The sequence below is a fragment of the Sinohyriopsis cumingii genome, chromosome 10, assembly GCF_028554795.1.
Source record: "Sinohyriopsis cumingii isolate HCF-2022 chromosome 10, ASM2855479v2, whole genome shotgun sequence".
Taxonomy (NCBI): domain Eukaryota; kingdom Metazoa; phylum Mollusca; class Bivalvia; order Unionida; family Unionidae; genus Sinohyriopsis; species Sinohyriopsis cumingii.
Genome location: NC_142970.1, coordinates 89,112,274 through 89,126,908, shown reverse-complemented (window position 1 = coordinate 89,126,908; position 14,635 = coordinate 89,112,274). Strand labels below are relative to the sequence as shown.

At 36.9% G+C, this 14,635-nt stretch overlaps 2 protein-coding genes across 2 annotated transcripts in view; both read right to left on the bottom strand.

Moving 5' to 3' along the window:
* Window positions 1-8,224, bottom strand: part of LOC149790562 (uncharacterized) — a 29,317-nt gene extending 21,093 nt beyond the window's left edge. Inside the window, exon 1 of the mRNA XM_089972626.1 lies at window positions 8,172-8,224. The gene's annotated coding sequence lies outside the window, so the exon portion shown is untranslated. The remainder of the gene's footprint in view (window positions 1-8,171) is intronic.
* On the bottom strand, window positions 1,333-9,179 carry LOC149790561 (uncharacterized). The gene is made up of 3 exons (XM_089972627.1): window positions 8,957-9,179; window positions 8,175-8,242; window positions 1,333-1,820 (listed from the first exon to the last, which is right to left on the bottom strand). Exons 2-3 carry the CDS (start codon window positions 8,233-8,235, stop codon window positions 1,432-1,434), a joined length of 450 nt encoding a protein of 149 aa, XP_089828753.1. The 5' UTR covers window positions 8,236-8,242; window positions 8,957-9,179; the 3' UTR covers window positions 1,333-1,431.
* Window positions 9,180-14,635: the final 5,456 nt, after the last annotated feature.

Sequence of the window (14,635 nt, the reverse complement as noted above, 5' to 3'; positions counted from 1 at the left end):
TTCAAGAGACGTTAGTAGATTTCTTGCTGCAAAGTGGCAGCTTTGATTTGTTGGGGACGTTTTCTTTGCATCTAAGATTTCTTTCCAAAGTATCTTTCTTTTATTATGCAATGTGGAATTCGCTCTCCGAATTTCATTCGAGTTTTATTATCTAAATTATACTCGTATCAAACTGGTTTTGAGGTACAAAATAAAAAATTACATAATTGGACTTGGAAACATGCATTCAATAAGTATAGCAAATTGGTAACATATCTTGCATTAATTGAATCATTATAGATACGGATTTATAAACCTGCCTGCAACATTCCGAATTCCACCAAATTCTCGAATCTGATAAATACGATTCAGGGATTTCTCTGCGCAAAATTTCACAAATTACGATTCGATCCAATTCTTAAATCACGCACGAATCACTCTGCGCTGATTTGTAAAATGCCGGACATAACACGATTTCTAATCTGCACATTAGGATGGATATTCCAGAACAGTCGCCATTCTACACATCATAGAGAAAAGTAAACAAGCTTATATAAATATAACATGTTAGGAGAGGAATTTCAAACGAGATCTGTAATCCACGAAATCTGTCATTATTATAAGAGATAACGGCTGTGATTACCACTGAATAACATTAATAATTCATCTCGCATAAAGCGGAGTAATATTATGCAATTATTTGAATAACTGAATTGTGCTTTGCTTAATAATGGTCTTAACAGACTCACTTTTATGTTTGTAATTTTAGAAGGCTCAGAATAATATGTCACGTGTTTTTTTGTACAGATATATTGTTTACAAACTTTTGTAAATGATGATAATGTTCTTGCGTGAAAGGCAATATTGTAATTTGAAAATAGGACCTAAATGTCCTGTATTTTTAACTGAATGCCAGATGTATGAATATTTCTTTCTGATTTAGTTTCTTCACAGGTTAAAATGAAAATCACCTTTTTGTAGTAAAGTAGACTTGACATGAAAATCACAAACGCAAATAAAAAAATGACGGGAGTCAAACCAATATTGACATGTTTACAGCGTAGTTATATACAAGGATGTCAAACTCTAATCGTATAAAATATTCTGAAGTTTAATCTATTGGATCGTGCAACACCTCGTGATAAATTCACTTCGTTATTATCTGTGATGCCTATTAAGCATTTCATATCCGAGAATCATATTTACGCTACGGTCTTTAGAACTCTTTTATTTTCATCATTTTCTTTTTTATTCCACAAGAATTTTGGATGAAACAAAGAAATAGATATAGAGATGTGGTCATAGCTATGTTTACTGTCAATTCCGTTTGCAAGAATTACAAATACCACTCGCTTCCTGTCAACCATTTTTAATAAGACGTATCAATATTTCAAATCCTTCCAAGTACATTGATTCTAGATGCAGACTGACTGATAGCTGATAAAAATAAATTTATATTCGACGGAAATCAGCATGACCGACTAGATTTGATGCCCACATGTTGCCACGTTCCATGTACCTCGTCAAAATCCAGTGAGTGTAGATTACATCTTCGGATTTGTAATGCACACCAGTCCAACTTGTAGTGGAATTCGAGTTGCCACTGATATTGTTATTCCAAGCAACCGAAAAACCAAAGATAATGTCCTGATGTTCAGCGCCGGTCATTGTATATCTGCCAGAGAGCCGATAAAAGTCCTTTGCTTCGCCTACAGCACTTCTATATTTGCCGAACAGGTTTCCATTTCCACAAGATATTTCTATAACAGAGCCCAGTTCATTCTTCCACGTTCCAGTTATACCACAGGGATCTCGAGAATCTCTCTCATTTTCGCCGAGATCTATGATAATAATAATAATAATAATAATAATAGTTTAAAAAACAATAATAACACTAACAATAATATTAATACTTGTGCCTTCCTGTTCGACAAGAATATCAGTATGTACACATATCTACCTGCAATTCAATTAAACTTAGCAACAACAACAACAACAACAACAATAATAATAATAATAATAATAATAATAATAATAATGCTTGTGATTTCCTGTTCTACGAGAAGATTAGTCTGTACAAATATACATCTGTAATTAAATAAAACTTAATAATAAAACCAATAACAATAATAATAAATATTAATAATAATATTAATAATAATAATATAAATAATAATTAAAAAATAATAACAATAGTAATAATACTCGCGCCTTCCTGTTCAACGAGAAGATCAGTCTGTACACTTATCCATTTGCAATTCAATTAAACTTAATAATAATAATAATAATAATAATAATAAAATGCTTGTGCCTACCTGTTCGACGAGTAGATTAGTCACTACACATCCATTTGCACTTCAGTTAAACTTCAATAGGATTTATTCGTTTTAATTTATAATAAATTTGAATATGACATTAAAAAAATCGCAAAACGGATCAAGGTGGTAATATGGTTGTACTAGGGATGAAAATAAACGAAACGTATTTGTTTGCAATCAATATGCATATGCAAAAATAATGATTTTCCGGATTTTGACAAAATTATTAGAAATTAAGGGATATAATTACATTAAGTGGACTTTATGGTTCTTTTAAAGAATATATTGCATACAAATCGGACAGGAAGCAACATTTCGTGCTAATGTACGTATAATGACACTATATTTCTCCAAACAGTTGACTCAAGTTTATATTCTAAATGCAATCATTTAAAATATAAGATTACCATAGACAGTAGTAACAATGATTCTCTCTCTCTCTCTCTCTCTCTCTCTCTCTCTCTCTCTCTCGTTTCTTCGTGACTGAACAACATGTCTACATGTCTGGTTTTAAATATATGTTGATGACTTAGAGGGAGATGACAAATATGTGCCGTACGACCCCCCCCCCCCTCCTACTGACTGGCTAATTGTAAGGAAAACTGAAAGACTGTTTTGAAACAAGTAAAATAACGATATGTAAATAGAGAAAAAATAATACATACATACATACATACATACATACATACATACATACATACATACATACATACATACAATAGATATTTATAAAGATATTTATAAATAATTAAAGATAACATTCCGCAAACCTCCATCCTTGCCTAATGAAAACAGTTTGATAAGAAAGTTTTGCAAATTTTCACACATCAGAATAAATTATTTGTCACTGTTAGTGACAGTGGTAAGGGTGTTGTTTTCAAACTCAATAAATATTAGTCTGAGATGACCTCTAAGGTAGGATCAGTCTGAGATGACCTCTGAGGTAGGATCAGTCTGAGATGGCCTCTAAGGTAAGATCAGTCTGAGATGGCCTCTAATATAGGATCAGTCTGAGATGAACTCTAATATGTGCATCTGGGCAATAAACGTTTAAAACGATCTGACATAATTAACATTCCATACGTTAGTACCAATGAAAACTAATCCACCGTTCCAGTACCCTAGTGGTTAGAGCGTCCGCCGCGAATGCTGGAGGTTGTGGGTTCGAACCCTGACAGAGTCACACCAAAGACTTATAAAAAATTATACTAACAGCTGCCTCGCAAGCATTAACGGGTTAGTGTTAGGATTGGTCGGCCTGGTGAAAAGAGAACGCTACTGGGTGGGAAATCATGCTACATGTCTGTGGCATGATTCTCCAGTGCTAGACATCACTGTAAACTGTCACACTGCACAGACGTCGTAGCGATATGACTGAAAATGTTTCAAAAATCCAAATCACACACACACACACACACACACACACACACACTAACCACGTCGAAACTCACATGTATATACATGAAGCTATTCATTGCTTATTTGTTACGGTCTTTGGATAAATGACTCGAAACTAGACTATATTAATACAGAATCAAATCGGGTTCACCTGCAAGGAAACGATTCAGATCAACCATCACGCATTACCGATTCAGATCAACGACCACGCATTACTGATTCAGATCGAACATCACACATTACCGATTCAGATCGACCATCACGCATTACCGATTTATATCAACCATCACGCATTACCGATTCAGATCGACCATCACTCATTACCGATTCAGATCAACCACCACGCATTACTGATTCAGATCGAACATCACGCTTTACCGATTCATATCAACCATCACTCATTACCAAATCAAATCAACTATCACGCATTGCCGATTCAGATGAACCATCACGCATTACCGATTCAGATCGACCATCACGCATTACCGATTTAGATTAACCATCACGTATTCCCGATTCAGATCGACTATCACGCATTACCGATTCAGATCAATCATCACGCATTACCGATTCAGATCGACTATCACGCATTAAAGATTCAGATCGACCATCACACATTACTGATTCAGATCAACCATCACGCATTACCGATTCAGATCAACCATCACGCATTACTGATTCAGATCGACCATCACACATTACCGATTCGGATCAACCATCACGCATTACCGATTTAGATCGACCATCACGCATTAACGATTCAGATCAACCATCACACATTACCGATTAAGATCAAGCATCACACATTACCGATTCAGATCGACCATCACACATTACCGATTCAGATCAACCATCAAGCATTACCGATTCAGATCAACCATCATGCATTACCGATTCAGATCGACCATCACGTATTATCGATTCAGATCGACCATCACGCATTACCGATTCATATCCACCATCCCCCGTTACCGATTCAGATCGACCATCATGCATTAACGATTCAGATCAACCATCACGCATTACCGATCAGATCGACCATCACACATTACCGATTCAGATCAATCACCACGCATTACTGATTCAGATCGAACATCACTCATTACCGATTCATATCAACCATCACGCATTACTGATTCAGATCAACTATCACGCATTGCCGATTCAGATGAACCATCACACATTACCGATCAGATCAACTATCACGCATTACCGATTCATATCAACCATCACGCATTACTGATTCAGATCGAACATCACGCATTACCGATTCATATCAACCATCACGCATTACCGATTCAGATCAACTATCACGCATTGCCGATTCAGATGAACCATCACGCATTACCGATTCAGATCGACCATCACGCATTACCGATTTAGATTAACCATCACGTATTCCCGATTCAGATCGACTATCACGCATTACCGATTCAGATCAATCATCACGCATTACCGATTCAGATCGAATATCACGCATTAAAGATTCAGATCGACCATCACACATTACCAATTCAGATCGACCATCATGCATTACCGATTCAGATCGACCATCACGCATTACCGATTCAGATCGACCATCATGCATTACAGATGCTGATCAGAGTCTATGTTATTTATTCTCCTTATTCAGTGTTTCTCAAACTTTGTTGTCTTGCGGCGCACCAAAAAATGTTTGTGGTGAAAAACGTATTTATTTTTACCTATATATTAAATTTTATGTGAAGGATGTGCCTGCTTTCGAGAGCCAATCAGATTGAAGCGAGGCTCCAAAGTCGACAAACAAGCGCGCATTTCATCGTCGATTTTAGGAAGTCTCTCTCTTTTTCGATTTGATTTTAATGAATGCTGAAAATCCAAACTCACAAAACCACGAAGACACAAATGGCAGAATTACTTTGATTGCTTTTGAACTAATTGCAGGATATGACTTCTTGATTGAGATCCAGAACTCATCCAGGCTCTGTTCGGGAAATGTTGACTGAAAAAATGTATCGTTTTTTAAATCAATGAGCTGTTCTTCTTCTTCGGTTGTAAGATTTGTAGTTTCGTTGTTTCCAAATGGATTGATCACCCATTCATATTCATCGCTTGCATGTGATGGGAAATAATGCTGCAGTGCCGATTATAGGTCTCTCATTGTGTCCAGAAAGCAGTCGAGGACTCACTTCGAGACCTTACTTTGCCACAGCGACAACATTTCATCAAATGACTTCAGTTTTGATGTTGCAGTGATGATGTTTTCCGATTGTCCTTGAAGACTTAAATTCAGCGAATCTAATTTGTCGAATAAATCGGAGATAAATTGAATCTTCAGACACCTGATTTCGTCATAAAGAGAGAATCCAAAGTATGTTTTTTCAACCTCCAAGAACGAAATCGCTTTAACACTTTTCCCCTTGAATGCCAGCGAACGTCGGTATGGTACAGCAGGCATTTGTAGTCCAAACCCATCGCTTCACAGAGTTGAGAGAAAAGTCGAGATTGAAGCGGTCAAGATTTGACGAAATTTACAACTTGAATAACTTGGTTCAGAACAGACTCCAAATCTTTCGGCAAAGATTTGGAGGCGAGAACTTCTCTGTGGATCATGCAGCGAACAACTAACACGTTTGGATTTTCATTGGCGCGCGAGAGTGACGAATCCATTCTTTCTTCCCTGCATTGAATGACATCCATCGGTGCAAACGCTGACACAGTGGTTTCACTGTAGGCTGAAGAGCAAAATGGTTTCATTCACCAAACGGAAAATGTCTTCGCCTCTCGTCGTAGTTTCTAAATCTTTGCAAAATAAGTACTCGTTCACAAATTTTCCATCCTTTATGAATCGAATAAAAGCCAACAGCTTAGCTTTGCCACTAACGTCTGTAGATTCATCAACTTGAAGAGACCACAACAGAGACAATTCATCGTCAGGCGCGTCGAAGTGTTCGCAGATTTGATCCTTTAAATCTAACGATAAGTCTTCAATTCTGCGCGAAATCGTGTCATTTGACACAGGAACTTTCTTTACTTTTTCGGCAGCATCGGTTCCAAGCATAGTTACAACGACCCTTGCTAATGCTGGCGCAATGACTGATTCGGCTCTGTATGTGCTTTCTTGCGTTTTGCCAACAACTGAGCGACCTTATAACTTGCAATCAATCCCTTTTCGTACAGCTTCATGTAGTTCGTAAGTTTCTTAGCTTGTTTATTTTGTTGAACCACGAGATTTTCGATGTATTCCTTTGGTTTTTCCTTTACAGCTGGATGTTTTGTTTCTAAGTGTCTCTTCAATTAGCTGGATGCAAGCGCCTCGTTCGACAAAACTGCGTCGCAGATCAGACAGAATGGCAATTGAGCATCTGCAGATCCCAAAGCGATGAAACCATACTCGATGTAATCTTCTTTGTTTCCTTGCTTTTCATTTAACAGTTTCTCTTTCAGAGTTCCAGACTTGATTAAGTATTTGTCCATGGCTAAAGAATGAACAAACTCTATTTATAAGCATCAAAGTTAGAATGGAACGGTCTGATTTGTTACGTCGTGTAATTATTATTTTAGCGTGGAAAATACCAGAACATTCTATAGCTGCCACCCCTAGCGGCCACATGTAGCGGTCTAATTTGTTACATCGTGTGTTTATTATTTTAGCGTGGAAAATTCGAGAACATTGTATAATGAGATGCATGTATTTATTATTGGACTATTATTATAATTAGAGCGATCGAGTTCTCCCGAGATCTCGCACAAGTCTCGCGTTACGAAAGGAACCAATGAATGACAGACTGACTGAGATTGCGCTTTTATATATGTTACTTTTTAACTTTTGCTACATTAATTTACCATTTAATTTTTCGATATGTTCAAGGTTTCAATGCGCTAGCAATTTTAAATATTTTTCAAAACTCCCACGGCACACCTTCAAATCTCTCGCGGCACACTAGTGTGCCGCGGCACACAGTTTGAGAATCACTGTCCTTATTAGACCTAACAAGCTGCATATATACTCGTATTTATACGCATTATGCAAGGATCTGTGACATTTTAATGTCGATCCGACTTGTAGGACAGTATCCACGGTACTTCTATTTTAAGATTTTAAAAAAACACCATAATCGGAGCAACAACATCAGCAAAAAGACTAACAGCAATTATCATCTTAAAAGAGTAAACAATAAAAATGTACAAAGATCAGCACCTCCCGATCACGAAGGTCAATAAAGATAAATTTCACAACTTTGAACATTTACGAAACGTTCCTTACAGGTGTGGTGTTGTGTAGGAACTAGTTGGTTTAATGCGTCCTAGATGTGTTACACTATGTACAAGAATGATTACGTTACATAACTTAAACATTCCAAGCACATACTTTTACACCAGAATCATCTGTTCGTCTCACCACGAATTTTATGCTTTTTGAAAACTATATCTGATTGGCATGTTGTGATGAAATCCTATACAAATTATACCAAAAAATAACTTCAAAATACTTACTACCTATCGCTGTAATGTACTTGAGGATGAGTATTATAAAAACCTGGACACCACATCTGATCATCGTTGGTCTAAGTTAGAAAAGAGAGAAAAGGATGATAAAATACAAACGGGGGTTACGGCAGGGAAAACCCGTGATGCATTTAGAACACATTTGGTGATAAACCGACAATACAATTTTACAATATGTAATTCATTTGACTAAAATGATGTTCATTTCGAGTTAATACACTTAAATACAATGTATTTGTAAGTAACGTGACATGAGAGTGACGACTAATGTTTCACCGTGTTCCAGGCATCGTCGACTTGTCAGGCAGTCTACTACCCTTCACTTATCCTTGGCCTCATTCTCGATACTCTCCTAGCGCGGGCGACAGGCATGACGCAGCTGCGATTGAAGATTGCTACACATTTTAAAAAGAACACAAAAAACGACCCTATCAAACTATAGTCAACTAACTCATGGATGGATTTAATATTTTCTACAATTGTTCTTTAATGAAAACCAAACAAGATATATGAGAAGTCGGTCTACCGATTGTGCTGTTTTGCTTTTGATAATTCTTTGAAAATGTAAGTACAAAAGCACAGCATATAAAGAAGTTTGCGCATAATATAAGTACAAAAGCACAGCATATAAAGAAGTTTGCACATCATATAAGTACAAATGCACATCATATAATACAAATTCCCATCTTAAGACAGCTCTGGCGTTCTATAGTACACTACTAAAATAAGCAAATCTAATCTAATACCGCAGAGGAGTGAGAGTGCATACTAACCTTTCTTTCCGCTCCTTGTTCGCCAGGCAAATCGTAAGCAAGTTAGCTTTTCTGATATTAAGCAAAGATCGTGGCTAGTCTGTGACCTTGCAAACTAATGAACCCGAAGTGAAATTTAATTGGCCAGTTCATTTTCTGGAACACACACGCACACACTATGATCAGTGCGTGATCGGAATGATCTAGGACCAAAGCTTCCATCACACCCACTATCTTTGGAATCGGCCCGTTTCGCGTATTATTTAAATGCATTGAGAGCAATGGCACATACAGCTGAAATAAAGGGAAACACGCTACACGGCATCATGGTGTTGTATACGTTCTGATAGGTGCTCTAAGCTCCCATATGGAGAAAGATCAATATATATATATATATATATATATATATATATATATATATATATATATATATATATATATATATATATATATATATATATATATATATATATCCATTTTTAAACCATATGCCAACTTCGCAATGTGAATAAATCATATATATATTAAAGATTGATTATGTTTAATTAATTAAAAACTCAAGTCAGATTGTGCGTGATGTGTTTGAGGCTTAGATTCCTCCTATTCTAACATGTTCAGATAATAGGTCAAACACCGATATCACTGGACAACAAATTTTTACAAAAGTCATGTTACTGAAATAAAATTAGTCAATTCTTATCAATTTTTATGTGCTGAACACGAATATGACAGTCAAATTGCAAAATTGGCTCTAGTTTTTTTGTAATCTGCAAGAAATTAATGTTTACATAACGAAATGCATTCCAATAGTAAAAGGTCAACTGTAATAGCCTACCTATAAAAAATCAAGTCATTGACTACATCTTAGATTTCTTCGCCTGTCTCTTGTACAGCTGTTCGGGAGCATCTCTGAGGAGTGTCCAGCAGTAGTCAGCCAGCATTGTAGTGGACCATTTTCCCTGGTATCTTTGTTCCATTGTTGCGATATCTTGATGAAAACGTTCGCCGTGTTCATCACTAACAATACCACAGTTGCTAGGAAAGAAATCCAAATGGGAATGAAGGAAGTGAATCTTTAGAGACATATTGCAGCCAAGTTTCTTATACTTCATCAACATGTCTTCTACTAGTTCCTTATAGTTTTCTGCCCTAACATTTCCGAGGAAGTTTGTAGAAACTAGGCGAAAAGCATTCCATGCTTGTTTCGCGTCACCTTCCAGCAAGTTGTTGAACCGGTCATCTTTGAAAAGCTCTCGAATCTGAGGACCCACAAAAACTCCCTCTTTAATCTTTGCTTCGCTGAGTCGAGGGAATTTTTCATGCAGGTATCGGAATGCTGGCAAAGTCCGGTCAATGGCTTTCACGAAGTTCTTCATCAAACCTAGTTTGATGTGAAGGGGTGGTAGCAAGATTTTCTGAGCCTCAACCAGAGCTGGGTGTTGGATATTCTTCTCTCCAATGGCTACATTCTGCCTGTGAGTCCATTCCTTCCTCATGTAGTGCATTTCCCTTGCTCGGCTATCCCACTCGCATAAGAAACACATGTATTTTGTATATCCTTGCTGCAGTCCCATTAAAAGGGCAACTACCTTCAAATCACCACAGAGGTGCCAGCTGTACTTGTTATACTCAATGGAATTCAGTAGCTGCCTTAAGTTATCGTATGTCTCTTTCATGTGGACAGCATACGCTACTGGAATAGATGGAAGAATGTTTCCATTGTGCAAAAGCACAGCCTTGAGACTCAGTTTCGAAGAGTCCACAAATAGTTTCCATTCTTGTGGGTCATGAGTGATTTTTAAAGCATTCATGAGGCCCTCAATATCGGAACAGAATATCAGATTACTTTCCTTTCTGAAGAAAGGCTCCAATTGCTGGTGGCGCTTTCGATATGCAGTAATTGTGACATCTTCTTCTAGAAGATTCCATTGTTGGAGTCTTGATCCTAGCAATTCTGCCTTGTTCTTTGATAAGTCCAAATCACGAATCAGGTCATTTAGTTCTTCCTGTGTTATTCTGTGTGGGGTTGATGATGCACCACAGTGAAAATCTGGATCACTGCATGCTGATGGACCAGGAGAAGAACAGGTCGACTCACCTTTGTCTTCGTCAGATGAATCAAGAGAATATTCTGCTGGAGGTTCTGGAATAGGAAGTCCCTCACCATGTGGAACTGGTCTCAATGCAGACGGAATGTTTGGGTAGACTATTCTCGACTTCTTTCGCTTCGTTATTCCGCCGGAAAGAGGAGGAACCAAGCAGAAGTAACAGTCATTTAGGTGGTTGCTTGGCTCTCTCCACACCATTGGGACTGCAAACGGCATTGATGACCTTTTGCAATTCAACCACTGTGAAAGCTGTGTTGTACATGTAGCACAGCATATATGCGGAGCCCAAGGCTTGTCTTGGTCACCAACCTTGCATCCGAAGTAAAGATGATATGCCTTCTTCACTTGAGAATTGATACTTTTCTTCTGGTTGGCAAATGTCACTTCCCCACAAATATAGCAAAAATTGTCCGCGGTATTAACACACTTTCAAGGCATTACTGTTCTTTATTGTACGTAAATGGATAAAATAATAAGTTTTATGTAACAGTAGCTTGAACTGTCTCGCACAACGTCTAAAATATTTTAAATGCTGAACCTATCTGATTGGGCTTTATATAGTACACTGCTTACGTCAGCTTCAGCAGCCGCCTGGCATTAGTATAATAGGCCTACACATGTATAGTACACTGCGGACGTCAACTTACTTCAGCAGCCGCATGGCATTAGTATTGCATTGCATCAGAAAATGATGCAATCAACTGTGGATGATGTGAGCATGATGGTATTATGCAATGTTACATCATTATTCCGGATGTTGCTGCAGTCCTACTGGAGAAATTTACACAGTGAAACATAGAAAATGAGGTATATGAATATCTTCAAAACGAGAGCCAATACAAATTTTTCACGGTTATATTCGTGTTCGGCACACCAAAATACTACAGATTAGGGCCTTTTCAAGTCAGTAATGATTTCACTGTTGACCAGTGTATTCTTGAGGAATCTTCGTGGTTTGGCGATTGGATAAAGTGAAGTATATTTATTAACAATCGTCAGACACGTGTCTAATCATTATAAATTATTTAGTGAATAATTACATGAGCGTACACGGCAAAATATAACGTACATATATTTCCATACTGGTAGTCTGATGACTTTTAGAATACACCAGTTATATATTGATAGAGATACTGTGGGTATCCCATACATTCTAACCAAATTTAAATATCTCCTTAAATACAATGAAAGAGGTAGATATGTCAATAGAAAATAACGGCTTACATTCATCCACTAAACCAAAATAAAAAATAAAAGATGGGGAAATAAATTTTAATATATGAATAATAAAAAATATAATACTAATCGTCTTTAGATTATCATGTACACGATAACAGGCAATGGTTGGTTTCATATTTGATTTTTACACAGAAGTGATTGCACAAAATGACTTGTATTACTTATATTGAAATCACTGGAAATATTTAGTGTTAATTACGCAAAAATATCGTGAAAACCTCACGCATTTGCATTTTTGTGGCTTGTTCTAGGGGTGATATTTTTTTGGGAAGCATTTGTAAGTGGATAAAGACATTACTTGTACGGATATTCATAACCATAAACCATATCTTCATAACTTTGAAGAAGTCTATATATTAGTCATATTAAACTTTGGTCATCTTCGATTTACAAATAGAAAAATGTAATGCCTCAAATCTTGTACGTGGGAAAAATTCTATATAAAATGGTGCTCGTAGAGAAATTGATTTCCCTATTTTGATCTTTGTAGGTAGGGTATTGTTTCATACTATTATTACATATATCTTTAAGTCTTTCTTTCTCTTATTATAATAATATAAGACTCTTTTTTAATAGTCTACGCTTATCGCGTATTTATGTACGTGGCAAATTGCGTTTACCATATATTTTAATACTTTTTATCTTGTCTGGCATATGACAGATGACCTATCCATGACCAACCTATGACAGGAAATAATTTTAAAAACATATATAATTCAGTTTGCAGTTTCACGAGTCATTCTCACAAAAAGACAAGAAGTACTCAGAAACAAAACAAAATAATACGAAAAAATACAACCAGACAGACATACGTAGGTCCAGATATGTGAGTAAATGTAAGAGCGATTACCAAACAAGGTCTTTTATGCCGAGCTGAAGGAGGGAAAACGACCTCAGAGTGGTCAGAAGAAACGCTTCAGAAGTCCACCCAGTCATCACAGAAACACTTCAACACTAACATTGAGTTTTGACAAGATCTTCCACAGTATCACTGTACCTGGCGGGGTCTCATCGATGCTTGACCTATATACCTTGAACGGAGGGAAATTTCAGAGTCAGCACAGAAGTGTGAACTTCCTTATCCCAGAACTACAGCATATCCTCGATTGGTCATTCAATCCCCTACCCCCGTGAAGCATTTCCTGTCATGTGTGCCACAAACAATTCAGAGCACAAACTGGTCTGATCCACCATTCACATATTCACAGAAACCAAACCAAACAGGGCTGGTCTCATTATGTATATGAAGATTATGTTTCTTGTATATTTCCTAATCAATGAAGTGGGACTGATTCATTGGTTGGTTTGCAAGTTGGAAAGTAGATGTATTTACCTATATATTTATAAATCTTTTCTGTATCACAACAGTCAGCATTAATAATATTTATAGTGTTATTGGTATTGTATTGAATTGTACATAACTGAAGTAACGCAGATTTATCTTTGCAATGAGTGATTTGAGTATGTTATGTATATTGAATTTATTGTGTTTGTGTTGCCTTTCTCCGTAATTGAAGGTCGAGTTGTTAAGGCATACCTGACTTCTTTAATGCTTCTTAGAGTTGTTTATTGTCACTTGAGTAAATGGTCCTGCGAAACCTTTCGAAGAGAAATTTTGACTCACATCGTGCTTATTTGTTTGTGCCTTAGTTTTTCTTATAAGGTCATGGTATAAACAAAAGTTATTCTTAATTTAGGAACAGTAGGTAAACTGACGTCTCTGTTACTTCTAAATAATCTCAGAAAATATGTAAAAGAATATCAAAGAAAAGGAAATGATCCGTTGGCGTTTATTGTTCCTTGTAATCTCTCTCTCTCTCTCTCTCTCTCTCTCTCTCTCTCTCTCTATATATATATATATATATATATATATATATATATATATATATATATATAGTTACGACTGTTTGCTACGGGTCTTTCAGTCATAACATAGTATGGGTTCGCCTGGTACTGGCTTGAGGTGAAATGAATGTAACATTTTAATTGTGGTGTTTGTATTGATATTTCTGGACCATAAAAGGCTAGAATGACAGTGGAGATGATAGAGAAGAACGAATAAATATGTACCATTTATGATGTAAATAAATACAGTATAAATTATATTTTTCCGTTTTTGTGTGTTCTCTTATTTCCTTTTCTGGGGGCCCCGAGTGGCCGAGTGGTCTAAAGCGCTTTCCGTTACGGATCACTGCCATCTCACCTCTGTCTGCGTGGGTTCGAGTCTCGGATTCGGCTAATGTGGGTATTTGAGAAAGCTTGCCGGTAGCTTCTCGTGGGTCGGTGGTTCTTTCCGGGGTTTTCCCGGGTTCTTCCTCCACCATTAATACTGGCCGCCATGTATAGCCTATCG